At 43.3% G+C, this 25,420-nt stretch overlaps 3 protein-coding genes across 9 annotated transcripts; 1 reads left to right on the top strand and 2 right to left on the bottom strand.

The window, feature by feature from the left end:
• Positions 1 to 204: 204 nt before the first annotated feature.
• On the top strand, positions 205 to 8,837 carry LOC129171705 (ADP-ribosylation factor-binding protein GGA1-like). 2 transcript variants are annotated; one of them, XM_054760630.1, is made up of 17 exons: positions 205 to 274; positions 984 to 1,068; positions 1,226 to 1,301; positions 1,982 to 2,080; positions 2,171 to 2,294; positions 2,767 to 2,867; positions 2,999 to 3,079; positions 3,207 to 3,344; positions 4,194 to 4,275; positions 4,373 to 4,486; positions 4,574 to 4,723; positions 5,314 to 5,387; positions 5,479 to 5,660; positions 6,271 to 6,500; positions 6,588 to 6,757; positions 6,858 to 6,968; positions 8,108 to 8,837. In XM_054760630.1, the coding sequence occupies exons 1-17, from the start codon at positions 232 to 234 to the stop codon at positions 8,216 to 8,218; spliced, it is 1,971 nt and encodes a 656-aa protein (XP_054616605.1). In that variant the 5' UTR covers positions 205 to 231; the 3' UTR covers positions 8,219 to 8,837. The 2 variants fall into 2 exon arrangements, with proteins under 2 accessions (XP_054616605.1, XP_054616604.1); XM_054760629.1 differs by having other exon boundaries at positions 4,550 to 4,723.
• A 1,376-nt stretch (positions 8,838 to 10,213) lies between these two features.
• lect2.1 (leukocyte cell derived chemotaxin 2, tandem duplicate 1) lies at positions 10,214 to 10,682 on the bottom strand. The gene is made up of 3 exons (XM_054760123.1): positions 10,675 to 10,682; positions 10,452 to 10,603; positions 10,214 to 10,380 (listed from the first exon to the last, which is right to left on the bottom strand). Exons 1-3 carry the CDS (start codon positions 10,680 to 10,682, stop codon positions 10,214 to 10,216), a joined length of 327 nt encoding a protein of 108 aa, XP_054616098.1.
• On the bottom strand, positions 10,454 to 25,154 carry ddx17 (DEAD-box helicase 17). Of its 6 annotated transcripts, none has more exons than XM_054759890.1 (16): positions 25,056 to 25,154; positions 24,479 to 24,638; positions 24,296 to 24,392; positions 24,073 to 24,206; positions 23,830 to 23,895; positions 22,738 to 22,879; positions 22,426 to 22,586; positions 22,171 to 22,343; positions 21,980 to 22,090; positions 21,829 to 21,890; positions 20,155 to 20,214; positions 14,731 to 14,970; positions 14,182 to 14,653; positions 10,885 to 11,010; positions 10,688 to 10,799; positions 10,454 to 10,603 (listed from the first exon to the last, which is right to left on the bottom strand). In XM_054759890.1, the coding sequence occupies exons 2-15, from the start codon at positions 24,485 to 24,487 to the stop codon at positions 10,781 to 10,783; spliced, it is 1,872 nt and encodes a 623-aa protein (XP_054615865.1). In that variant the 5' UTR covers positions 24,488 to 24,638; positions 25,056 to 25,154; the 3' UTR covers positions 10,454 to 10,603; positions 10,688 to 10,780. The 6 variants fall into 6 exon arrangements, with proteins under 6 accessions (XP_054615865.1, XP_054615862.1, XP_054615863.1 ...); XM_054759887.1 differs by having other exon boundaries at positions 24,757 to 25,115; XM_054759888.1 differs by lacking the exons at positions 10,454 to 10,603; positions 10,688 to 10,799 and having other exon boundaries at positions 10,939 to 14,653; positions 24,757 to 25,126.
• Positions 25,155 to 25,420: the final 266 nt, after the last annotated feature.

Genomic DNA, 25,420 nt, shown 5'->3' with positions numbered 1-25,420 from the left:
TCATTTGGGTCTAAAAGTAAGATTTAAAGACAACAACAACAACATCGTATTTGTGCTTTACCTTTTTTTTTTTACACAAAATTATTATTTTTCAAGTGACTGCTACAACAGACAGGTATTGTAGTGGAAATATTATATCTATTCACTCTAGTTCTACGTTGACTCCGCTTTTACGTGCTCTTGCGTGGCTGCGGGAGAGGCAGACGTAAGAGCGACATAAATCTCGCAGTGATGGCTGCTCCGCCAGAAACGGAGAGTTTGGAGTCACGTATCAGTGAGTATATCAGCTTAAATGAAGGCGTCATGTTGCCTTAAGGCTGGCGATCATACATAATATGCTTTCTGAATGTTATGTGTGTGGTGTCAGTTGACCAAAATGCCACTTCAGCGAGCAACGAAGGCTGAAGACGGTTCCGTGACACCCAGGATGCTAACGTAGCTCCAGAGCTACCTGTACCTGGCAGCTGTCAACACAGCACCAATAGGCGTCCTTTTAGCTTTAAGGCTCGATCTTTCGTATTTTTGTGGTATGCGACGGCACCTATACGGGACTTCTGGTTTCAACAAAGCGGTTTTCTTTCACTGTTTTAAAGCAGTGAACCCATAACAAAGTTGCAGGTTACAAACAGACACCGTCACGAGTACACCGCCAAGCTAGCTAACCTTAACACTAAGGCAGGGGTGTCCAGAATGCGGGCCGGGAGCCATTTGTGGTCCACAGCTTGTTTTTTTGTTGGCACATTCTAAAAAAAACAAGAAAACAGCAATAAAATAAGCAAAAATGTATACATGTAACGAGAAAGAGTTGGAATGTGAATATTAATTAATCTACTACTACTGCTAATAATAATAAAATGCTTTGCTTCTATATCACAAAGCAGAGATGCAGGCTGTTTTCTTAGCATATCAACATTGGCTCTTTAAAGCTGTAATGTGATAAGTGTTGCTTATTATGCCCTTCGCCTGACTGTTTAACATTTCAGACAGAGCAACCAACCCACTGAATAGGGATACAGACTGGAGCAGCATCAATGCATTCTGTGAACAGCTCAACAATGATTTGGAAGGGTAAGTGGAGGGCCCATTGGCTATTGCATGTAAAGATCACTGTTGCACTGCCCTTCCTTAATTACAGTATTTACCTTGTCACTAAATTACGTTAAAAAGAAATACACAGTAGTAGTACAGTATTGGTGTTGACTCTTGTTTTTGTCTAATTTTGCAGACCTCAGCTGGCCACCAGGCTGTTGGCCCACAAGATACAATCTCCACAGGAGTGGGAGGCCATGCAGGCTCTACTGGTAAACATGCATTGTAACATGCACTAGCCACATTAGGTACACATGGACAAGAACCCTTACTCTTGTGCTTGTTTAGATTGTGCAGGTATGTCTAGTGTAGCTGAAGTGCACTTGTGTTGTGTTCAGTCAAGTGAACATTTTTGTCACGTGTTCAAAATGCTTTGGAAGACATGTTAGCATACATGTAATAATACGGCTATCCTCAAAGTTTTGTCACCATTAGACAAATAGTCAATGACTTATGGGCAGTTAGTTGCTGAGACTCGTACTGTACGTGCCCATGCAAAGCTGCTTTGGTTGCTGGCAGCCATGTTTTTCAACCAGTGTTGCTCAAATTTCACAGACATGTGCTTGTCAATCCCCTAAAGGTGTGTGCCCAATTTCGTGGTGATTTGACTAAACACCTTCAAGTCACAGTCGGTATTTTGAAGAGCAAGTCGACTTGTGGGGGTCAAATTTGGGGGATTTTATGACTCTGCCACCATGTTGTGTGTTTGGCAAGAAAATCATGGCACAGGCAACACAGTAAGCGAGCATATTTTGCCAAATTTTCACTCTTTTGTGTGTAGCAGTTGGAGTAGAAGGGGTAGCTTACACAAATTCATAATATGAGCAAACATTTCCTGCTGCCAGGGTATCTGTGTCCTTTTTGTCCAATTTGTTCTCCTTGTCTTCACCAGGTTTTGGAGACATGTATGAAAACCTGTGGGAAAAGGTTTCACAATGAAGTGGGCAAGTTCCGCTTTCTCAATGAACTCATCAAAGTAGTTTCTCCGAAGGTAAAGTTGTCATCAGAGTGTCTCTGCGCACGTCTGCATGGTGTTCTCACACGTTTAACTCTTTGTTATTGTCATCAATTCCTCACACAGTACTTGGGTTCACGGTCGCCAGAGCCAGTGAAGAAGAAGGTCTTGGAGTTGATCTACAGCTGGACTTTAGGACTGCCCGATGAGGCCAAGATCTTAGATGCCTATCAGATGCTAAAGAAGCAAGGTAGGAGGCTTTCAGTTGGATGCAACATACAGTGGATCTCCGGACGTTGGTGCTTCAGCATTGACGGCCTGGCAAATTTGCAGATTTTTGGTCATATTTTGTAAAATAGGCCGTTTTTTTCTGCAGCAAATAGATTTCTTAAGCTGGTAATAATTTAAAAATGCAGTGCAACCTTGGTTAGCATCATTACTGAATCCATTTTTCCCATAAGAAATAATGCAAATAAAATTAATTTGTCCCAGTAAGCCAAAAATGTTAACACACAATCCACATTTTCTAGTTTTACATTCACATTGTTTGTCAAAAATAGACATTATTATGGGCGTATCAATTACTCCACATTTTTTGCCCTTTGCGATGTAACATCCGCAAAAAGCGGGGATCCACTGTACACGTGAAATTCTTAGAAGGCACTTAAAGTGCAGTCTGCCATTTGGGCTGGAAAGATTCTAAAATCCTTTTTGGTTTGCAGGCATTCTCAAGCAAGACCCACAGCTGCCCCCTGATTTACAACCTACTCTTCCTCCACCCAGACCCAAAAATGCCATTTTTGAGGATGAAGAGAAGTCCAAAGTAAGAACCTTGGCGTGCACTAACATGAACACTTGTCACCATGTTCAGATTCTGTCATATGCTGTTCAGTCAGCTTTTGGTCATGAATGCTTGCTTTTGCCTCCTTTTAATACTTCTTTTGGCTTTAACAGATGTTGTCACGCCTGCTGAACAGCTCGCATCCTGAGGACTTGAAAGCCGCCAACAAACTCATCAAGGAAATGGTACAAGAGGTAACTCTCCTTTTTCCCTTTTTATGTGGGCCCCTCCCACCTTTACTTTTCATTCTAAAAACTAATAATATACACTCCATGTGTGCGCAAAGGTATCACCCAAAAAGCCTTTTTCAAATTTTTGTAGGATCAGAAGCGAGCAGAGAAGGTGTCCAAGCGGGTTAGTGCCATTCAGGAGGTGAATGAGAGCGTCAGCCTGCTGACTCAGCTCCTGCAGGATTACGACAGCACCGCCACAAGTCAGAGCAACTTTGAGCTCATACAGGTGAGCATTTATAACCTTTGCAAAGTTGCAAAGCCAAATTAGTTTGGTGCTCTGGTTTGGACCGAAAGTACATTTAAAAAAAAAAAAAAATGCTTGGCACGCACTTTGGCACAGTTCGCCCAGCATTCACACTAGTATTTTCGTCATTACGCCAAAGGCTGCACAGTAATGACAACTGCATAAAGTCAGGGCCGCCCTTGGCCAAATTGCTTGCCCCTATTACAAAATGACTGTTTCACGAACAGAGGCAACACCAGGAATTCTGGGCCTCATGAATCACATTGGGCCCCCCTGGGCAGCACATCTCTCGGATCTAACTGACCCTGAAAACTATTTTTATACTATTTGATTTGCACGTTTTGGAGTACAATTAATACCTGGGAAACTAACTGCTCAGTAAATTATTTTTCACGCAAAATCACAACGGAAGTTTTTGTTTTGTGTTTTTAACTGTCCGGGGCTGCCATCAAACCCACGCCCCTCTGCCTTTTACTGCTGCGTGCTGTTAATCAGCTCCCTCGGGCTGACTTGGTGCTCTATGCCTCATGGCAGCGATGCGCATTTGCAGAGTATGTGCCCCCTTGCACAAACTGAGGGCCATAAGTATAGCTCGTGTTCTGCATGAGGGAGGGGCGACTATGCATAAAGTAAGGACATGATTGGGCAGTTCAGTAGTTGCGGCACATTTTCTGGTCTGGCCCATGCAGCGTTCACGTTTGAACTGTGGCGCACCAGCGTTTGGATGATGGTGTTCACGCTTGCCCGAGCAAACGCCACTCCGAGCAAGTTGGTTTGAACTGAACCCCACACCATAGCGTTTTGATTGTAAGCGTTTCGCTTCTTTAACAGGACCTTTACCAGCGCTGTGAAAAAATGAGGCCCACACTGTTCAGACTGGCAAGTGATACGGAAGATAATGACGAGGCTCTCGGTGAGTTTTGCCAAGCAACACCATTTCCCCACCAGCTTGAGCCATTCATATAAGGCTGGATGAACCTGTGCTTTTATTTTGTTGTAACATTCCACAGCGGAGATCCTGCAGGCCAACGACAGCCTGACTCATGTCATCAACCTGTACAAACAGCAGGTGAAAGGGGAGGTTGTGAATGGCAACAATGCATTAAACGCACAAAAACAAACAGGTGGGTGAGAGACTGACGGCCTAAAGCTCATGAACAGATTTGTTAGAATTCTTTGTATGACAGGGAATCTCAATGTTCACCCGGCAGGGAGAACAGCACTGCTGGATCTGTCGGGGTTGGACACATCACCCCAATCGCCTCCATCCTTCCCAGAATTCCCTACTCCAACCGACAGCCTCAATGCAACCTCACAGGAGACTGGCATCTCTCTACTCGATGATGAGCTCATGTCGCTTGGTAACCACTTCCCTTTTTAGAACAAATTATTATTATTTTTTTTCAGAGCTACAATTATCATATTTTCCGGTGTATAAGTCGCATCAGGCAAAAAAATGTGTCGTGAAGAGGGAAAAAAAAACAGCAAGTTGCATTTACTGATATTAATGATCAAGCTATTTTTTAAAGTATATGGATACAATAAAAACGCACCTGTTTAATAAATGTCAGAATGTTCTCGAAGAAGACACTTAAAATAGCCTGAAATTCACAGGCGTGTATTTAGCAAGTGGCTGACACAGCAGCTACAATCTCCAATCTAGACATAGTTAGCGTCCTAATTCAACAACGCTGCTGTCTAAGATATCACATTTCTCAATCTACACAGGCATCATATTACTGTAGTTGCACATTACTCACAGGCAGAGACGCATTAGAAAGTATTTTGTGATTAAAAAGGGTCCGGTATGCCCTGCATTGTGTGCCTAACTGCGTTTGTTATTATAAGTCACACCTGACTAGAAGTCTTATCAAGTCGCAAGATCAGCCAAACTAGAAAGAAGAAATAGTACGTTACTGACATATATTTTATATTGTGTTGTCTCCCCCAGGTCTAAGTGAAGGAACACACACCTCTAACCCTCCCTCCCAGCCTGAGGACTCCACTGCCTGGGATTCTTTCCAGGTGAGAAGCGGTAATTGGTGCAACAATCTAGTGATGCAGGAATGACTTTTAATTTCGTATCATTATTTTCATCACTAATTTCCACTTCCAGTCGTCTGACAGCATCGACGCAGACATTCCAGCAGCACCCAGTCTCCTCCTGAGTCCAGAACCACCCTCCCATCCCATCTCCCCAGGCTCGGCCCCCAAAGGCTCGGCCCTTGATGAGCTGGACTTGTTGGGAAAGACGCTGTTGCAGCAGTCCCTCCCTCCAGAGGGCCTGCAGGTTAAATGGTATAACAGTCCTCGACATGATACTCTTCTTGTGGGTGATGTGCCGAAAGCCTCTTCTACGTAAACATGTGCAGTCCTGGTTCAAATTGTACATTACCCACTGAGACAGGGACACAGACGATAGACAGAACCAACCAATAGAAAATGATGTCACCATGTCCACACAGTCACAGCCCCAAAAAATGGTGCGCTGAGATAAAGCTATGTGACTCACCTCCTGCTTTGTCTCATGTTGGCCATTTTTCCCCCCATCTATAAATGTGAAGACACTTCCCTTTTCTGTACATTTGTTTTCTTTACCACGCATACAAATGGGTAAACACTACAGTTTGACTCTGGGGTGCCATAACAAGCAGACCCTGATGATGGGTTTAGGATTGAGTGTTCCATGAGCAGTCACTTAAGGAATATCCATTTGACATTGAGCAGTGGCATCTTTATAAGACTGCATAAATGGTACAGTGTGGAACAGGCTTTAAAAGAAAGGATGATACAGTAGCATGGATTGTGCCCATGCAACTGTTGTTCCCATTTTACATCGTGAAGACGTAATTTGACAGTGAGCATTTTGGACACATGCATGATAAGTAGTAATTGTGTCTGCTTATAGGGACAAACAGCAGTCCAAACCAACTCTGCGAGATTTACAGAGCAAGTTGGGGTCCAACATTACCCCCAACCCCATCCCAGCCTTTGTCTCAGACCATCCCTCACTACTCCTCCACTCAGAACCCAACCTTGGCCCCACGTTGTTGGACATGACCCCTGCTCACACAGAGACTTCGTCTTCTGAGGTCTCCCTGGCTGATGTTTTTGTACCTCTGGAATCAATTAAGCCCAGTAGGTCCACATGTTTTGTTTTTGTTTTTTTTTTTTGTAATTTCAATCAACCTCCTCTCCCTTTTTATTATATTATCACTCTTTCAGGCAGTCTGTTACCTGTGACTGTCTTTGACGGACACAATCTACGCGTTCTCCTCCACATTGCACGTGACTCGCCTCCATCTCGCCCTGATGTGCTGGTGGTGATCATCTCCATGCTGTCCTCCGCTCCCGTGCCCGTCACAAACATCAGCTTCCAAATTTCTGCGCAAAAGGTCTGCAAGGGCATCTTGTTTTTCCTCCACTGTGTAGATAAGATGACCTCTTTCATTTGCTGATGTGAGCAGTGCATTGTTTTCAATTTATGGCTTGCAGTCAATGGTGGTGAAGTTGCAGACACCTTCAGGAACAGACCTTCCTGCGTACAACCCCATCCTTCCTCCTGCTGCCGTCACACAGATCATGCTCCTGGCAAACCCAAACAAGGTAGGCCCACTTTATAAAGTCAGTTATTGCAAATGCTATTGAAGGAGTGATACATGATAACATTTGGGTGAATGTTTATTTTTCACCTTCAACATGCAGTAGTCCCTCGTTTATCGCAGTTAATTGGTTCCACACCCCGACTGTGATAAGTGAATATCCGCAAAGTAGGAGTCCTAATTTATAAATGGAAAATTTTCATAATTGGAACAGGAAGTGACATCGGGGGTTCAGAGTTGAGTTTTAGCTTGCGAGGGTTACGGCCACAACAGTAGCCCTTGTTGGGGATTATTGGGCCTGTTATGAGAATTCAATCAAGTCTGTCTCATTGAACATTACAGTAACATTACTGACACCTTGTGACCAGTGTAGAATACTACCCATCATCACAACATCTTTGAATGCGTCTTCTGAATACCTCATTTGTATTTAAGTTCATTCAGCCATTTTATGATTAGAAAATAAGTAATTTAGCCAAAAAAAGTAACATTTGCTGAAATATGCGTATTTTCTTGACTAATAATAGGCTGTTTTCAACCTCAAAATGCACGATTTATCAATATATTGTTGCAAACCGTGGAAGTGTAGCCGCTGAAATTGACTGTTAGCTGAGTGCTAGCAGCAGGTTAGCAGTGTAGAGAGTGGCCGACGGCAGCTCCTGTGTGAATGTTCACTGCTTGTTAATAAAGCAATTGAAGTGCATAGTTAGTCTCTCCTTAACCACAAACCGCGGCAGTTGCATCGTATTCTACACAGTTCTCCAGGTGTCCGTAACATTGCATCATGAGACAATAGCTACCAGGAGTTATGCTAAAGTGTGAGTTTATCTTATCTTATTTATGCCTAAGAGGACTTTTATTGTCTACTATATTTGGGTAGTACAAGTAAAAAAGGTGACTATGGGGTGTTCTTTCATGTCTACAGTGCTCTAATAAAGGTAAAAACTGTATTTAGAAGGTCGTAAACAGGTTTTCTATGCTCTAACAACGAAAAATTATTAATATCGAATTCTACTTGTGGTGGAATTTCACTTATCACGGTCGGGTCTGGAACCAATGAACTGCCATAAAGGAAGGACGACTATATATAGATATTTAAGTGGTTGTCGGCCTCATTGTTTCTGCTTGTGTTTTTCTATTTAGGAGAAAGTTCAGCTGCAGTACAGATTAAGCTTCACTATAGGAGAGCAGCAGCACAGTGAGAATGGAAGTCTCCAACAGTTTCCTGCTCCAGAAACATGGGGGAATCTATAGCGTTGAAACAACCAGAGAGACTCTTGTCCACAGAACTCTGCGATCTCGGTTATTAACGTGGTCTCTTTTGCTTCGAAATTGCTCTGTACCTGATAGGATTTGCCCCCGCCCTGCTCATGCTGTGTGCGTGCACGCTTTTACTGACTTTGCTTTGCCCAGTCTCTGCTCTGTGGCTGCTTCAAAAACCTCACCTGTCTCCCCCCCCCCCGGTTCTTTTTTAAGACTGTGCTACAAATGAAGAACTGACAACTACTGTACGTGCATATCTGCTCACTTGGTGTGCTTCAAGTTCTCTGTCTTGAGCACGTCTTGATTGTGTACAATTTACCTTCACCTCTGCATGCTCTGACATCCTGACTGCCCATGAAAGTCAACACGCCAAAACAAATCTCACAGAAACATGATCTGTTCATAGTTTATCAAACCAAAACTGCTGAATCATGTTTTTGTCTTTCGTCAATAGGGATTTTCCTTTTTTGTGTAATGGGGAAAAAAAGTACTGTGACGTTGTGTATTTTCTGCCATATGTGCCTATTTCTTATTTGTTTTTCCAATAGCACGTTTGAATTGATTTCTGTAATCCACCATTTGATTCATTAAATCTGCAGCTTATTAGGTTCATTATGTTACATTCACAGCATTTCTAAGTTAAAGCATAACAATGACTCTCATGCACGATTGCATTTACTTTCTGCAATCTAATTCATCACGCTGACCACTTCATCACTTTTAGCGCTCTTTACTACAAAAAACTTCTTTGTAAATACCAATGTACATTTGACTTGTACAAGAGCATAACGATAAAATATGCAGAAGTGACAATAAATGTTTTTTTTCTGGGGGGTGGGAGGTGAATTTGAAGGTACTGCGTTGTAAGTTTGTGTTGTTCATGATGGCACCTGCATTAGTAGTAAAGTACGATACGCTTATTGGTAATGTTGGGTCTGACTGTGACACGACAAAGCTTTATTCGATGTGGGATGAAGTCTCGTAACTACATCGCCTCATTTTAGTCCTCGTTGCGCTTCCACTTAGGTCCTGTAGATGTCAGTAGCGCGTTTCAAACCTTTGTCGACAGTCTAAATTAATCTGAAGACATTCCTGTTGCGTGGGAACGAGATGCTAATGCTAAGAAGTCAAAACGAGGCACGACCACGTTGCTTTTCTACTTTGGTGCTCGCTGACGCGAGTGCATATTTTCAAATATAAATATATATTTCGTGTAATTATGTCGACAAAAGCCTCCAACCTTGCCATTCCGTGTATTCATTTTCCAGGTCCTCCTCCTCTTCTTCGTTTGTTTACCTGCACGTCCAAGTCCACATAACAATACTTCCGGGTGAACTCGACGTACCAAATGGAATCGCAAAAATTGCTTTGTACGCTTAGTTATCCATCTTCTTAATATTTTATTTAATAGTAGATGTAAAATAAGAAAACATTTTTTTTTAACATTCCTCATGTTTTGATTTTTGCCGGGTTCCTGTCCACCCCGCTACCTAGCATACTGCGCATGCGTACAATAAGGAAACTCGTGTGGGTCCCTATTGAAGGAATCATTCACGTGTGTAAAAACTTTACACTAAATTATTTTATTCATTTTGTATAACGTTATTGTATAGTGTAGCATAAATGTTATTTTGTGGGTATTTACATTGTATTCATTTGTAATTTGTTAACCATGTAAATTGGCTGACATGTTTTTTACAAACAAAACAAAGCCATTCGATTTCTTTTGGAAGCGAATGGAAATCCCACCCACAGAGGGGGTGCCATATAAAAATCTCTTCTAAGGCGCCACATTGGGCGGGGCCGGCTCTGCTTTCAGATCCCCTGTATTAAATACCCCAAATACTATTTGGTAAAGATGACAACATCACACAAGTTGATGAATTCATCTCTTTATTATTGACACGTGTGTGTACAACAATGGGCTGCACTAAATCAAATTGTTTATTTCAAAATTACTTCTTAAGGTCACATGTGTGGAACGTATCAGAAGTACCCTGTGGGGTCACTCTTGTCGCACATCTGTACGTGCACGTGTGAGGTGATCCCAGGGTACACGTTCTGCATGGGCAGCATGATGCCAAGACGCTGGCCCTTGCTCACAGTTCCGGAAGTGTGATCCGGCCTCACGTAGAAGAGCTTGAAGCACAGACCTGCAGGACAGAAGGAGCAAGGTCAGCGTGAAGGAGAGGGGAGAGAAGAAGGTGCAAGCGTGCAAGCTGACCTTCTCCCTGCAGGTTGATGCCTTCATTGATGGCCGACTTGGCAGGGTCGGTGTAGACGATGAGCTTCCCATTGAGAGTGACGTCAAACGGAGCGTAGACAACTGAGCCGTCCGCACACTCAATGTCCAGACCTTGGTGGAGCCTGGACCCCCTGAAAGACACCACACACACACACACACACACACACACATCAGCTGTCTCATCTTCTCCCAGTGGTCAGACACTACCATCTTACCGCGAGGCCCCGTAGTGACCTTGACCCAAACTGTCTGATGTCCTCCGCGTGTTGTGGGGGTTCCCTTGGCAGAGCTGGCCAAACGTCACACCTTCACACACACACACCACAGCTGGACACACACAAACACACACACAGTTAGTTAGCAGCACTCAAGACAGACAAAAGTCTGGTGAATCACCAGTTGAAGTTCCCACCCAGCAAAGCTGCAAGCAGAGAGACGTTCTTGCACATCATCTTCATCACGCTGTCTTGTCTTCCTCGGCCTCCCTTCTGCTTTTACAGACAACACGGCAACGGTGATGCCAACAGCCCGCCCCCTTCTTGCGACACCACCAAAAGTCCGCGTGGCAGGAGTTTGTAAAGTACACAAGTGATGTCACACAGTGTACACAGAAAAGTGAACAGGTCAAACGTCAGTTTCTGGCAAAATATGACTTTTGCTGAACACGTTTGTGCTGTAGCTCGGCCCGTTTGATGTGTGTCAAAGTGTTCTTGTTGAGTAAGACTGGAAAGTCTTATCACAGCACGGATACAAATATGTCCATTGATCAATCATGTGTACCTGGATGACACTCTGACCTATGTGTGTTTGCCAAGGAACGCAACAATTTGGAAGTGTGCAAAAGTGTCTTCGAAAAGCTGTGGTCAGACGTTTGCATACACTCATCATGGACATGAATGTCATATTCATTTTCTTAAACAAACTGTTCTTTTTCCTCATTTCCAATGAACTCTGACAAAGAGAAACTGCCAGCTGAAGTCAATCGTCACCACTAAAGAGCAGTGGCGGAGCCAGAAATTTTTCATTGGTGTGGCCAAGGAGAGACCATCACTCACATCGGGTGGCAGTAAGTTGTTACCTGAATTGTCTAGATAACCGGGGGTGGCCACACCGCTGGCCACTCCGTGCAAAAATTTTGATCCGTCTATTAGAGGGTATGCCATTTATGGCCGGCAGCTGTGTTTTTAATGGCCATTGGCCAATTCCAAAAGTACAATTGAACAAGAAAACTAGAAAAAAAAAACAGCAGCAAAAACGAAAGAGCAGTAATTTTGCAATAAGAGAATTATTAGGACATTGAAGTTCTAATATTAAGAGAAAAAACAGTATAGAGTTGAAAAATTAAAGGAAAAAATGGTAATGTGAGAAAGAAACAAAGCGTAGAAAAAGTTGACAGAATAGTCAGAATATTACAATAATAAATTCCAAATATTATGAGAATGAAGTCATAACATTGCACAAAAAATGTACAAGAAGAAAGTGTAGCTATTTGGGAAAAATGGGGAAAAGGGTAATGTAAGAAGAACAAATTCATACCTATAACACGCTTTGTTGGTGATAACACAAAGCTGAGATGTAAGCTATAACATCTTTTTTTTAAATATTTCAAACTAATGCTCCGAAAATGATTATTTTTTCTCATATTATTTTTTTTTTTACTTTTTTCTTTCAATATTTTACTCTTGTGAAATTTCTACAGATTTTCCAATATTTTCTATGATGATATGAGCTTATATATGATGATGTTGCAGTTTTGGTCCCCAGCATTTTCTACCCATGAAAAAGGAGACCGGCTAGGCACTAGGACCAAGCGGAAAACGCTCAAGTTGAAGAGAGTTTCTCAGTAGACCGCCTACAAGCACACCGATTAATTCTGACGTACATACTGTGGCTAACGTGTGATTGGCTATACTGTCACTTCATGAGCGCCCGGACTTGCACTTGCACGCTGTTTTGTTAGTTGGACAGGTGTCCGTGTTAATCAGCCACTGTAAATTGTTAACATGTTGGCCGTTCGTTCTGCCTGGGCACGCCAGCTTGACGTATTTTAACATCACAGGTTTCATTTAATGTAATATTTGCCTGCGTGTGCGTGCACCCCCCTCCCACCTCTAAAATACAAATCCACGGTGGCACGACAAAGAGCTTTTATTAAGTGTGAAAATGAATAAGAGGACAGTACAACATCACTGCTGAAAAGGTTTGACTATACTAACAATTCATTGCTCTCTTTGGAGTTTAGTAAGCTTGTCAAAGAACTTGTTAAAAGGTCTATTAAGAACTTGTGCCCTTGTGAGTTTTAAAAAACTGTAACACTTAACATTGTAACATTTACTCATAGTACACAGTGTGCACAATTATTAGGCAAGTCAGTGTTTAGACCATATTCTCATTTTTATGCACATTTTCCAACCCCAAGATGAATAAACTTGAATGCCCATTGGGTTTAAGCATACCAGGTGATGTGCATGAACTGAGGAAGGGTGCGGCCTTTTATTAGGTGTGCACAATGATTAGGCAGCTTTTTTTCCTATGGCAGAATCGGCCAGAAAAGAGATTCAACAAACTCTGAAAAGTCAAGAACTGTAAAACATCTTTCATAGGGATGCAGCACTCTTGAAGTTGCCAAGATATTAGGACGTGACCACTGAACCATTGGGTACCGATAAGGGCTGGAATTATTAAAAGACGATCTTGTTGGGCCTTTTCAGGTTGAACATGGACTCAAACTCAACTCCCAAACCTACTGCCACTTTTTTCACACAGTGGTAAAGGAACAAGTGTGCATCTTTCAAGAAGACAATGATTTTTATGCAGGGCAATGCTCCAAGACTCCACTGCGTGGCTAGCTTGACCTCCTTGCTCACCTGACCTAAACCCCATTGAGTACTTATGGGCCCTTAAATGGAAGCTTTACAGTGAAGAAAAAAGGTACACTTGGCCGGACGGTGTCTAGGAGGCTTTGGTTGCTGCTTCACAAAACATTGATGGTCAAATGATCAAGTGACAAGACTCCATGGATGGGAGAAGGGCTTTTCCGTGTTTTTGAAAAGAAGGGTGGCTATATTTGTCACTGATTTATTTTTGGAAATGTCAGAAATATTTATTTGTAAAGTTCGTGTTGTTTATCATTCTGACTTTGAAAAAAAATGAAAATAAAGTAGTGAGATGGGAATATTTTTGTTTTTCTTTGAGTTGTCTAATAATTGTGCACACAGATAACAAAAGGCAAAACCTCCCTTTCACTTCCTGAAATATTCAAGTGTGAGGTTTATTATCATTTTGGATTGACCAAGAGCACTGTTATTGTTAAATAATAAAACTAATAATCAATAATGCTAATTGCCTAGTTGTGCACACAGTGTAAAGTTGTGTTCCGCTGCTTCCATGCCTTTGCCTGTGTTTGCATTCATTTCCAAATTCAACTCAGTAACAGATTCTCAGCAAGCACCTTTCCACCTACCTTGGGAGCATATGTACACTTTGTAAAGATCTGTCCAAAATGACTCATCACTACGACTGGAAGAAATGTTGCTGTACGCCGCACAAATATACTCACTTTAGTATTTATTAGGTACACAAAGAAACATCTCATGCAGAAACGTTGCAAAAACTTTAAATTTTGTTATCAAGAAGAGATGTTCAGCAGCCTTTGTGTACCTAATAAATTGGCAGCTAAGCGGAGAGAATGGATGGGGGTGCAATTTACTTTCTTCCCGGAGGAGGTGGCGGTGCCGCAAACTGGAACGCAGAGTGAACCATCAGGCCCATCATGGGCTGGGTGGGGTTGAACTGCTGGGCCATTAGAGGCTGGGGGCCTGATGAGGGGGGTGGGACCGGCCCCACTCCGCCTCCCGCTGGTGCAGAGCCACCCCTGGGGCCGCTGTACTGGCTGCTGCTGCTGCTGCTGCTGTTGTTGTTGTTCCTACTATTCTGGTACGAGCTGGAGCTGTAGCTGCGTCCTCTATCCCTGCTGCTGCGATCCCTGTAAGAGGAGGAAGAGGATGAGGAGGTGGTGAGGCGGTCCCCGTCTCGGCTGCTGCCGCCTCGACTATCGCGGGTGTTGCGGCTGTAGCTGCCGCTGCCGCCGCCAACTGAGCGCATTCGCCGGTCACACTCATCTTGGTACATCAAGTTGGGATTGTTGGAGGAGGAGCTGCCTCGGAAACGTGGCCGGCCACCTAGAACGACGACCAAATGTTATTCAGTTATGGCATCATACATCTCACAAAACTCGATAGTAACAGATGTCCCTCACCGCCTCCCCCTCCTCCTCCACGTCCCGTGTCAACCAGCTGCAGCAGTTTGGGATTGATGGCCTGTCTGGCCTCCTCCAGAACCCGTATCAGCTCACGGGCCTGGCGGAGGTTCCCCGGAGTGAAGAAAGTGTACGCTGTGCCTTTGTTGGTGCTCCTTGCCGTGCGGCCAATCCGATGGATGTAATCCTCCGAGGAGTTGGGATAGTCATAGTTGATGACAAACTTTACATCCTCCACGTCTTTTGGACATTGGGAGCAGTGCAAATGGGTTGAATGGGGTGGTGGGGGTGATGGGTGAAGTTGGAGAAGGGTGGAAAACGAAAATAAAAGTCAACAAAGTAATAATTGCACTGACTATTAAAAGTGTTGTGCTTTTGGCAAAGACAATCTGAAACCACCACTTACCTGCCAAACATAGCATTACAGCACATGACTACAGTACACTTACCATGACGGGTATGGAAAACACTTTCAAGTATATACTGTAACGTTTCATGAATTTCATTAGAATGACCCTGGTATCATTTGGATCGGCATGAAATTGCACACCATACCGTGTATACCATATAGAGCATCTCACAAAAGTACGCCCCTCACATTTCAACAACCATTTTTGATTACAGTATATCTTCTCGAGGCCCAATTCTTTAGAAATGAAAGTTGGCTATACTTAAGAGTAGTCTGCGTACAGCTTGTACAGCAGTATACAGTGCCCTCCACAAGTATTGGAACAGTGAGGTCAGTTCCTTTTGATTCATTTTTTAGGGTCATCTCTATACCTTTTGGCAAATTCCACCCTGGCCAACCTATTCTTCTTGCTAATGAGTGGTTAGCATCTTCTGGTGTAGTCATTGCACTTCTGCACATGACGTTAGTACTTCAACCTGTCCTCTGTAGGTTGTTTCAGATGTCACCAACAGTTGCTTTAGGGTCTTTCTTTACAGCTCTCACAATGTTTCTGTCACCATCTGCTGATGTTTCCCCTGGTCTACCGGTGGTGTCTTTCTTCTTCAGGACATTCTAAATGGTTGTGGTGGCTATGGCCCATGTTTGTGCAATGGTGTGATTTTCCATCTTCTCTCAGAGACTGACAGTTGCTTGTTTTTCCACCCTTCAGCAGCTCTCTGGTTTTCATGTTGTTTTCACCTCTAAATGCAGTCTACACAGGCGAAATCTATCCTACCCGATCTGAAACTGAGCGTAGACATTGAGTGCTATTGTCTATCTAATCCAGATGTACTGTAAATACCTGCAAATAAAAGACGAAATGTTGCTCTACGGTCGCATTCATCTTTTGATGTCAAAAACAAATGTTTTCAGTCTAGAGCAAAAACAAAAGGAATTAACCTGACTGTTCCAATACTTCACTGTAGATTTACTATTCACTGAAAAGGACTAAAGACACAGCCATTCTTGTCTAGGTAGCTGGCATAAGTGAGTACAGTACCAAGATAACGGTATCTTGTCAACAGTCACGGACGGTGCTGGTGGCAACAAGGTCTGGGGCTGCATGAGTGCTGCCGTGGCTGTGGTCCATTGAGGGGAAACATGAATTCCAACTAGGAAAAGGCTTCTTGAGGCGTCATCTGTACTTCTGTGAAGAAAGTGTCGGACGTTTCGCTCCTCATCCGAAGAGCTTCGTCAGCGAACTAATAAGTGCTGGTAGCTTAGGCCTTAAATACCGTAAGAGTGGGCGGAATTGGTGTGCCAACACCCTCCTCCTATTGGTTCGTTACACTAAGCCTGGGCGGAGTAGTGGTATAATCCTATCCTGTTATTAACACCTCCGATAAAAGGGGAAGTGTCGCTCCCTGAAAAGGGTATGAACGACTCTGATCCTGGCTCGTTAGCATCTATTGTTCTGGCTCGGCCCTGGCTTCACCTCATTTGCAAGACTAAGAGCTGTGGGTTTTGGTCTCAGTAACCTGCTGAACACAGGGTCCAAATTAAACCTCAAACCACCATTCCGATTCAATGATGGGTTCTGTTGTTTGACAAAAATAGCTTCCTTTACTCCTCTTTCAAACCATCTGTTTTCTTTGGCCAAAATCTTTACCTCGCTGTCCTGAAAAGAGTGATTGGTAGCTTTCAGGTGTAGATGTACTGCTGATTGAGGACCACTAGAATTGTCCCTGCGATGTTGATAAAGGCTTTTTTTGGAGCATTTGCTTAGTTTCCCCAATGTAGTGCTCTTTGCATTCCTCATCTTTACAGTGGATGGAATAGACCACATTGCTTTGTTTCTGGTTTGGAGTCTTGTCTTTAGGATGCACTAATTTTTGTCTCAAGGTATTTACTGGTTTGAAATAGGTAGGAATTGCAAATGCAAATGAGGTGAAGCCAGGGCCGAGCCAGAACAATAGATGCTAACGAGCCAGGATCAGAGTCGTTCATACCCTTTTCAGGGAGCGACACTTCCCCTTTTATCGGAGGTGTTAATAACAGGATAGGATTATACCACTACTCCGCCCAGGCTTAGTGTAACGAACCAATAGGAGGAGGGTGTTGGCACACCAATTCCGCCCACTCTTACGGTATTTAAGGCCTAAGCTACCAGCACTTATTAGTTCGCTGACGAAGCTCTTCGGATGAGGAGCGAAACGTCCGACACTTTCTTCACAGAAGTACAGATGACGCCTCAAGAAGCCTTTTCCTCGATGGACAACTCCTGTACGACTGAGAGCCTACACAGACGCATGAATTCCAACTGTTAAACTCTGAAGCAGAGCATGATCCCATGGCAACGGTGAAGGGGATGGGAGTACTGATGTCTTCACACCTGAACCCAGTAAAGTACCACAGCAGCATAAGGTGTATTAACAACCACCATCTCCACCAGGAATGCCATCATGGAGGAGAGGAAGAAGATTCCAGTAAAAACTTGCAATTTGGACATGTTCACTGTGTCTCCTCACTCACAGTATATTTCGACAATAATGGCTGTGCGTATTGACTTATTTTCAGAGGACAGTAAGTGTATACCGCTCGACAAGTTCCATTTCTACAGTATTGTCCCCTGAGAAGATGTTGGGGCTGCCATTATTTTCTTAAGCGATGAATCGAGTAATGACAGACAGTTCGTGGTTTGGTCCGCAACGTATCAGAAAAGACAAAATGTCGATCCCCGTTTTCCCAAATCAAAGCTGATGTGTGTGAATATCTTGTTTTGCCTTAAACACAAAAATAATAGGTCTGCTTTCATGAGTGACTAAGGAAATAATAATAAAAAATCACATTTAAGAGGCTGAAATCAGAAGATATTTACATTTTTACATCAAAAAGTGCTTAACCGAATACCAAAAGTTGTTGATTAATTGGATAATCGATTAATCACAGATTCATTGTTGCAGCTCTAGAAGATATTTAAAAAATTCTTGTTGAGGGGTGTACCCGATTTTGTGAGATTCTGTACATGAATTTTGTCATTTAGATGCTTCATTCCTAACGTCAATAAGGAGAAATCCTCCCAAAATTTTGCTGAAATTGATTTGGTCATGATTGTAAATTCCTGCTCGCTAACAAGCAACATAAATCGTCTTGGTGCGGGTAAAATTGATTTAACAGGCTATTTTGGTCTATATTGATTACCGACAACATTTCCAGGAATAATTAATTGTAAGGGGGTGCTGATTTGTGGTCTGTTTCTCATTACAGTTGGCGAGTGGCTCAGAAGACTGATTGGAGGGAGCATCATGATGAAGGCTGGAGGAGGAGGAAAAGGGGAAGAGGGGTCACAGTACTTACCCTGTATCAGAGATCTAGTGATGACCTAAAAAGTTACCCCTCTGTCCCCAGACCCCTTCGCCACTCACAGGAGATCTGCAGGCGTAGGAGGACAAAAGCAGTCCCACCTCCCACTGCAGGCCACGGCACTCCCACTCCAATGACGAGTGAGGATGCACACCTAAACCATGATCATCTTGAGCTCAGCGTGCTCCCCCCATACACATAGATACGTTGCTTAGGACTGGACTGCCAGATGTCAAAGTGATAGCTGAGATGTGGGGCGGCGGGAGAAGTTGATTTGTAAGGCTTTGGGGATCTTTGATTGGCGTGGCGTGTCCCGAATTCCTCCCATGCTCACCAAGTGTGCAATCATATAGAGCCCGAGTAACAAGAAACAGACGCTAAGGGGAAGCCTTGTGGACGGAGCTTAGAGTGGGCCTTGTCAGTGGAGTCCTGCAGCTGCAGGTGACTTGTTGACAAGCAGGACTTGTTGGCAGTGGTCTGGTTTGATGGATATGAAGGGGAATGGTTTTAGAGGTCTATAGGGCTACAATGAAAAGGGTGGGACTAAGGATAGCTGTTAGGAGATGGTTTAAAGAAAGCGAAAGGAACATACAGTATAAAGACAATGATAGGTTGAAGAGTTGGACATAAGAGAGAGACAAACTTAAGATGACAGAAAAGCGGTGATGTGTGCAAGAGGAATAACAGACAAGTGAGGGAGGAGAAGGAGAAGGAGAAAAAACATTTACAGAGTGGTGACTCCTCCAGGCCAGGACTCCTGCCAGCCAGGACCAGACATGACGTCCGCAGAGGGAGAGGCCAGCCGCCACAGCCAGTGATGGTGGGGTGTCAGGGGCTGAATCTGGAGGGGCATGTCATTGGGCAGGCTGCAGCACAGCCGTCCACGGGCGGGGCTTTGGCCACAATCCACCCTCAGCTCCAGGTGGATGTGTCGCTCTTCTTGTGACGCACCACAGTGTCTTTAACGCCAATTGAGATCCTATTGTTCTGGTACAGACATGCTTGGGTGATGATGTAGTGCGTCACCGGGATGATGGCAGGGCTGAGGGGAGCCCACCCTGACAGCCCGACATTCGGATCAAATTTGGAAGCCCAGCAGCCCCCCTGCGTTTGCCCCTCTTTCCATCCCCCGTCCCCTATCAGCCAGGCAGTCGGTGTCCTGGCAAGGGGGAGAGGGCTTTGTTGGCACTGTGGGCTCTGCTCTAGCTTTGCAGCGGAGATGGCTGTGTGGGACTGATTAATCAGGCCGTCTCTCTCTCTCCCCAAAGTCGGCTTTCGATTAGTCATGCCTAGGTCCGGCTGCAGGCTCCCGAGGGCCTGTGTACTTCTAGTTGGCAGAAGAGAGACTTTGAAACAAACAAAAGAAAATGAAAAGAAAACAAATGAACACAGAATTAGGTTAAAGGTTGATCTGCATCACTAGCCTCACCTTAAATTCATCTTTCATGCTCTTCATTAACTTCACTATCAACATGATTTGCTTCGGAGATACACAATGATCTGAGAAGCAAAGCATCATATGTTTGTGAAAGAGGAGATCTCCATGTGAGAGTAACTAACTTCTAACACCTTTCACACAAAAGCAGCAGTGGCTCAGCATGGTGTACTGTATTCTTACTATCAAAGGTCTGAAAATGTTTTGTGTGTAGTGCGGGTGGCATTTGAGCACATACCCAAACCACGGGAAGCCACATCAGTAGCGATAAGGATGGGAGCTTTGCCACTGCGGAACTCTAAAACACAAAGAAAGGGAGTTGGAAATAAACTCCAGGGGTGGTTAGAAGGTATAAAGTACACTCATTGCCCACAACACTAGCCACACTTTCACAATCTCATGAGATCTAATACAAGATCTGAACATTGTGACTTTGCAAAGATAATAATGCTCAATATTGATTGACACAATGAGAGGCAAAGCATTAATTGTACCCTGCACTGATGTGCTGGACTTGTAGCTGCTCATTGTTCTGTGCAGGTCACAGCTCATAGTGTTATTTGGGAACTGTTCATATTTTCTGTGTTGAGAAAAGTTTTAAGAGATTGCCAAAATGATATTTTTTTTCCTCACTGGGTTGATGAAGCAACTACTACTTGTGCTCCTATAAATTAATTCAAAATTTAATTTGGGTTCGTAAACACAAGACTCGCTCGAGAAGTAGTTACAGTGCAAGCCGGGGGAAGAACAGTAATTGCTCGCCTCTTCGCACTTCGAATTTGGCGGCTTCGCTCTATCACTATCTATCATCTATATTTTATGTATTTTTGTCTTAAATTAAGCATTACAAGCATAAAAATGACTAAATTAACTAAAATGCAAATATAAGGCATTCAGAAGACGCATTCCAAGACGTTGTGCTAGCATGTAGTATTCTATACTGGCCACTAGTGGTCAGTAATGTTACTGTAATGTTCAGTGAGACACACAAGCACCAGACTGGATCACCGTGACAAGAGGCTTTTATTTTATTTTTATTGGTTTGAATTATCTCAGGGCCGCACGGTGGCCTAGTGGTTAGCATGTTGGCCACACAGTCAGGAGATCGGGAAGATCTGGGTTCAAATCTCCGCTGTGTGGAGTTTGCATGTTCTCCCTGTGCATGTGTGGGTTTTCTCCGGGTACTCCAGTTTCCTCCCACATTCCAAAAACATGCATGTTAGGTTAATCTATATGTCTGTATGTTTGTCTATATGTCTATATATCTGTGCGACCAGTCCAGGGTGTACTCTGTCCGAGGTCAGCTAGGATAGGCTCCAGCTGGGCACAATAATTCCCAATACGGGCTACATAACCCACGCCAAGCTGAAACCCAACCCCCGACCCCCTCTAGCACCGGGACACATTTACAGCAACACACGGGAGCGCTACTAATGTCTTAAATGGCTTATTTACTCTTATTATGTCTACTATATTGGGTAATACGAGTGTAAAGGTAACTGTCTATGTCTATAACGCTCTAATGTTAAAATCCGTATTCAGAAGGTCGTAAACAGGTTTTCTACGCTCTAACTATCAAAATATTCTATTTATAAATAAGACATCCTACTTAGTGGAAATTCACTTATCACAGCACCAATTTACCCTGATATAGTAGGGATTACTGCAATTCGTAACTCAAGGACCAAGTGTAAAGCTAGAAGATGTGCACTAGGGGTACTTTGTGGTAGCCTACGACCGTGCATTTGGAGTTAAATAATATCTGTATTATTGTGGTTGTAGTTTGCAGTGTAGTACTGCACTGCATATTGAGAGGTGTTTGCAAGAGCACTATATCTGATACAGTTTTTGTCTTACAGCTCATTAGATTGAATGCTGCAGCTGGCGAGTATATAAAATCCATTTGTTTTACCTGTCAACACCCAGTCTCTCTCCGGTTGGCTTTTGTCTCCATGAATGCACATCGCCGGCCACCTACAAGTCAAAGCATCAACCCGAGTCAGTGGATTGCTCTGGATACTTCCTGGGTCATTAGAATAATGGCAGCATCTTCCTCGACTCACCCATCACGTCTCATGCGACGTGTGAGGTCATCACATCGCTTCTTGGTCTCCACAAAGATGATGGTTTTGTTCTCTTTTTCAGCCATGATCTCCTCCATCAGCTGGATCAGCCTGACGGTGACATCAGAGGATGGCAAGCAAATGCATGCAAACAAACACTGATCTGCTTTATTGTATGTGCAGTATCTTACTTCTGGTCCTTTTCACTATCCATGCACACGTCAACTATCTGAAGGATGTTGTGGTTGGCACTGAGCTCAAGGGCTCCAACGTTAATCTGCACATAGTCCTTAAGGAAGTCCTCTGCCAGCTGACGCACCTCTTTGGGCCACGTGGCGCTCCACATCAGTGTCTGTCTGTCTGGCTGGATTTGCACCATTACATCTTAATTAACTTGAAATATTAACCTTTTAAATTCATACACCGACTACATTAAAAGATCTTACCCTGATCTGGTCCACAATTTTGCGAATCTGGGGTTCAAATCCCATGTCCAGCATGCGGTCAGCTTCATCCAGAACTAAATATGTGCAGCGCTGCAGGTTGGTCTTGCCCGCCTCAAGGAAGTCAATCAGGCGGCCCGGCGTGGCGATGCAGATTTCAACACCTTAAAAGGGAGACGTTTGAATATTTTGTTGTCTTACACAAACAAGAACTCTTTCGGAATAGCAGCTTTTCTTTTCAATTCCCTCTTTATCCACGTACGATCCTTTGAACTTAAACAATGGATAACACGTTCAATGGGGAGTAGTGCACACCTCTCTCCAGATCTCGAATCTGCGGTCCTTTGGGAGCACCCCCATACACACAAGTGCTTTTAATGCGAGATGATTTTCCATAGTCATAAGCCACCTGCTGGACCTGTTGTGCCAGTTCTCTTGTGGGCGCAAGGACCAAGCACTACAGAGTACACAAAAAAATGCTATTAAGACCCTTGGAGTAACACACGACAATTGTACTGTATACAAAAATATATTTTCAATCTTCAGTAATCCCTCGTTTATCGTGGTTAAATGGATCTAGACCTGACAGTGATAAGTGAATATCTACATTCCTTTCTTATAAATCAAATATTACATTTACAAATATTACATACACAAGCTTATTAGAGCCCTCCAGACATGAACTAACACTAGGGATGTAACAATTAATCGCGGTAAAGCTCCAGACTGTTAGTATTATCATTTCAAATTAAAATCATCGTAAAAGTGTGATTGATTACCACACTCCGATAAGTCATTTGCAATGTGTGGCTGGTAAAAACATGGCGGGATCCCTGTCTGGACATATATTGGATTAGCAAAGAATTCTGAGAGGACAATAACTGAAGACAGTCAACCTATAAAATGCACGAACGGGCTAACACTTCCAATATGATGAGCCATCTCCGTGACCACCATCTACAACTTTTCAGCGAGTGTAAGGTAAGTAAACTTGTAGGTGAATGCATGTGCATGTGCAAGGAAACTTAGCAAACTCGACAGCGAGTAGTGTGTGCATACGTCAGCCTGTTGTTGTGGCGCTCAAGTCTGATTACAGTAACATTACTGACACCTACTGACCAGTGCAGAATATTAGATAGCATCACGTCTTCGAATGCATCTTCTGAATGCCTTAGGTTTATATTTGAGTTCATTCAGCCATTTTTATGGCTAAAATCTAAATTTAGGCAAAAAGTATGCACAATTTGCTAAAATATGCATATTATTTACTAGTAATAGGCCGTATTCAACCACAAAACAGCATGATTTATTAATTAATATATTTTTGAAAAGCTGTAATAGAGTGATGCTGCAAATTGGAGCTGCGATGTGGCGAGGGATGACTGTATTCTGTGTTTTTATACATACGATGGGTCCATCTCCACGCTCCAAGTAGGGCTGATGATTAATGTGCACAATGGCAGGCAGGAGATACTGTACAAAGACAAAAAAAGGAAAAGGTTGTCAATTTAACTCCTGTGAGCAACATCATCCATTACTTGTTTCACATTCACAACACTGGTAGTTTTGTAGCCCACACACCTACTGTATGTACAAACTGTCTTTTCAATGAAAGTTTTAAATGGAACAGAAAGAAAGGCTACGTCTCACCGACAGAGTCTTTCCTGAGCCGGTCTGAGCAATGCCCACCATGTCTCTCCCGCTGAGGGCTAGTGGGAATCCTTGAGCCTGAATGGCTGTTGGCTCCTTGAAATTTTGCTGCATCAGCACATCCAACACATACTCTAAATGGAAACGACAACTGATTAAGATGACACAAAACTGATTTGTATTTCTTGGTGTCGTGAAGGCCTTGAGGTTTGCTGGTGCTTACGAGGAAACTGCGCCTGATGAAAGCTGATGATGGGCTTCGGGCAGCCTGAACCTCGAACCGTTATTTCTCTCCTCCTTCTGTAGTCCTCAATGTCATACTGGGGAAAAAACGATTGAGTGTGAAAAGTACAAAATAGTGACCCTCCGGTTTAATAGGCACATATCAATTAATGAATGTGCATACCTGACTCATTCGTTGCACTTCTGGGTGCTCAGTATAAAAGTTCTTCTCAAATTTGGGAAGCTCATTCAGATCCCACCTCTTCTTTCGCAAACGGTCCCCAGGATTTCCAAATCTTTTAACTGGGGGTGGGCCGCCTCTGCTGGATCCGAACCGAGGACTTCTATAACATGATGATAATACTATTTTAATACTACAACTTCGGCTAACATACTTGTAGGTACTACTCAAAACAAATGAGTTGCAGTTAGCACCCAGGCTAGCGTGTATTGTTTTCTTACCCCCTGTCGCGACCACGGTCTCTGTCTCGGTCTCCATAAGAGCCTCTCATTTTGAAGACTCCCGCTTTTTATGAGGGATGAAGACGTTGTCTCGGATGTTTAATCGTACTTTCTCTTTCTGTTTCTGTTTCGGGCCCTCCAAAAGCTACACTGTTGACTAGTTAATAGTATGTAATGTTATCCGACGCGCCTTGTAGTTCGGTTAAAATGTGTAATGCTAGTTGCGTAAACCTCGTTGCTGATTATTCGCGAAGCCTCAAACTGTCATGTATCTAATATGTGTGTGTGTGTGTGTTTACCTGACATCAATCAGTATAGCTAGCTATGTTGTTAGCTTAGCTAGAGGGCTGGGAGCGGAAGCCACTTTGGTTGGTGGGGGCGCTGATTGGCTCCGCCTCAGGATAAGATTGACACCTGTGTTATTGAAATATAGTACAGATGTTTTCAGTTGCTTCAAAATGCATAGATGTCAGGATTTGTACAAATACAAAAAAAATGTACATACTTTGACAGACTGGCACTCTACACTATGGATTGACACCTTATATTATTATTATATTTTATAATTTATTTTCAGTCTATTTTAATACGTTTTTTATACAAAATGAAGTTTTGGTGTATGTCTTAAATAGAATCTGCGTGAACGTTTGGTGTTAATCATAAT

Source organism: Dunckerocampus dactyliophorus, chromosome 18, assembly GCF_027744805.1.
Source record: "Dunckerocampus dactyliophorus isolate RoL2022-P2 chromosome 18, RoL_Ddac_1.1, whole genome shotgun sequence".
NCBI classification, from domain to species: Eukaryota; Metazoa; Chordata; class Actinopteri; order Syngnathiformes; family Syngnathidae; genus Dunckerocampus; species Dunckerocampus dactyliophorus.
Note: the sequence above shows the minus strand (reverse complement) of the source record. Positions and strands in the feature narration are given on the sequence as shown.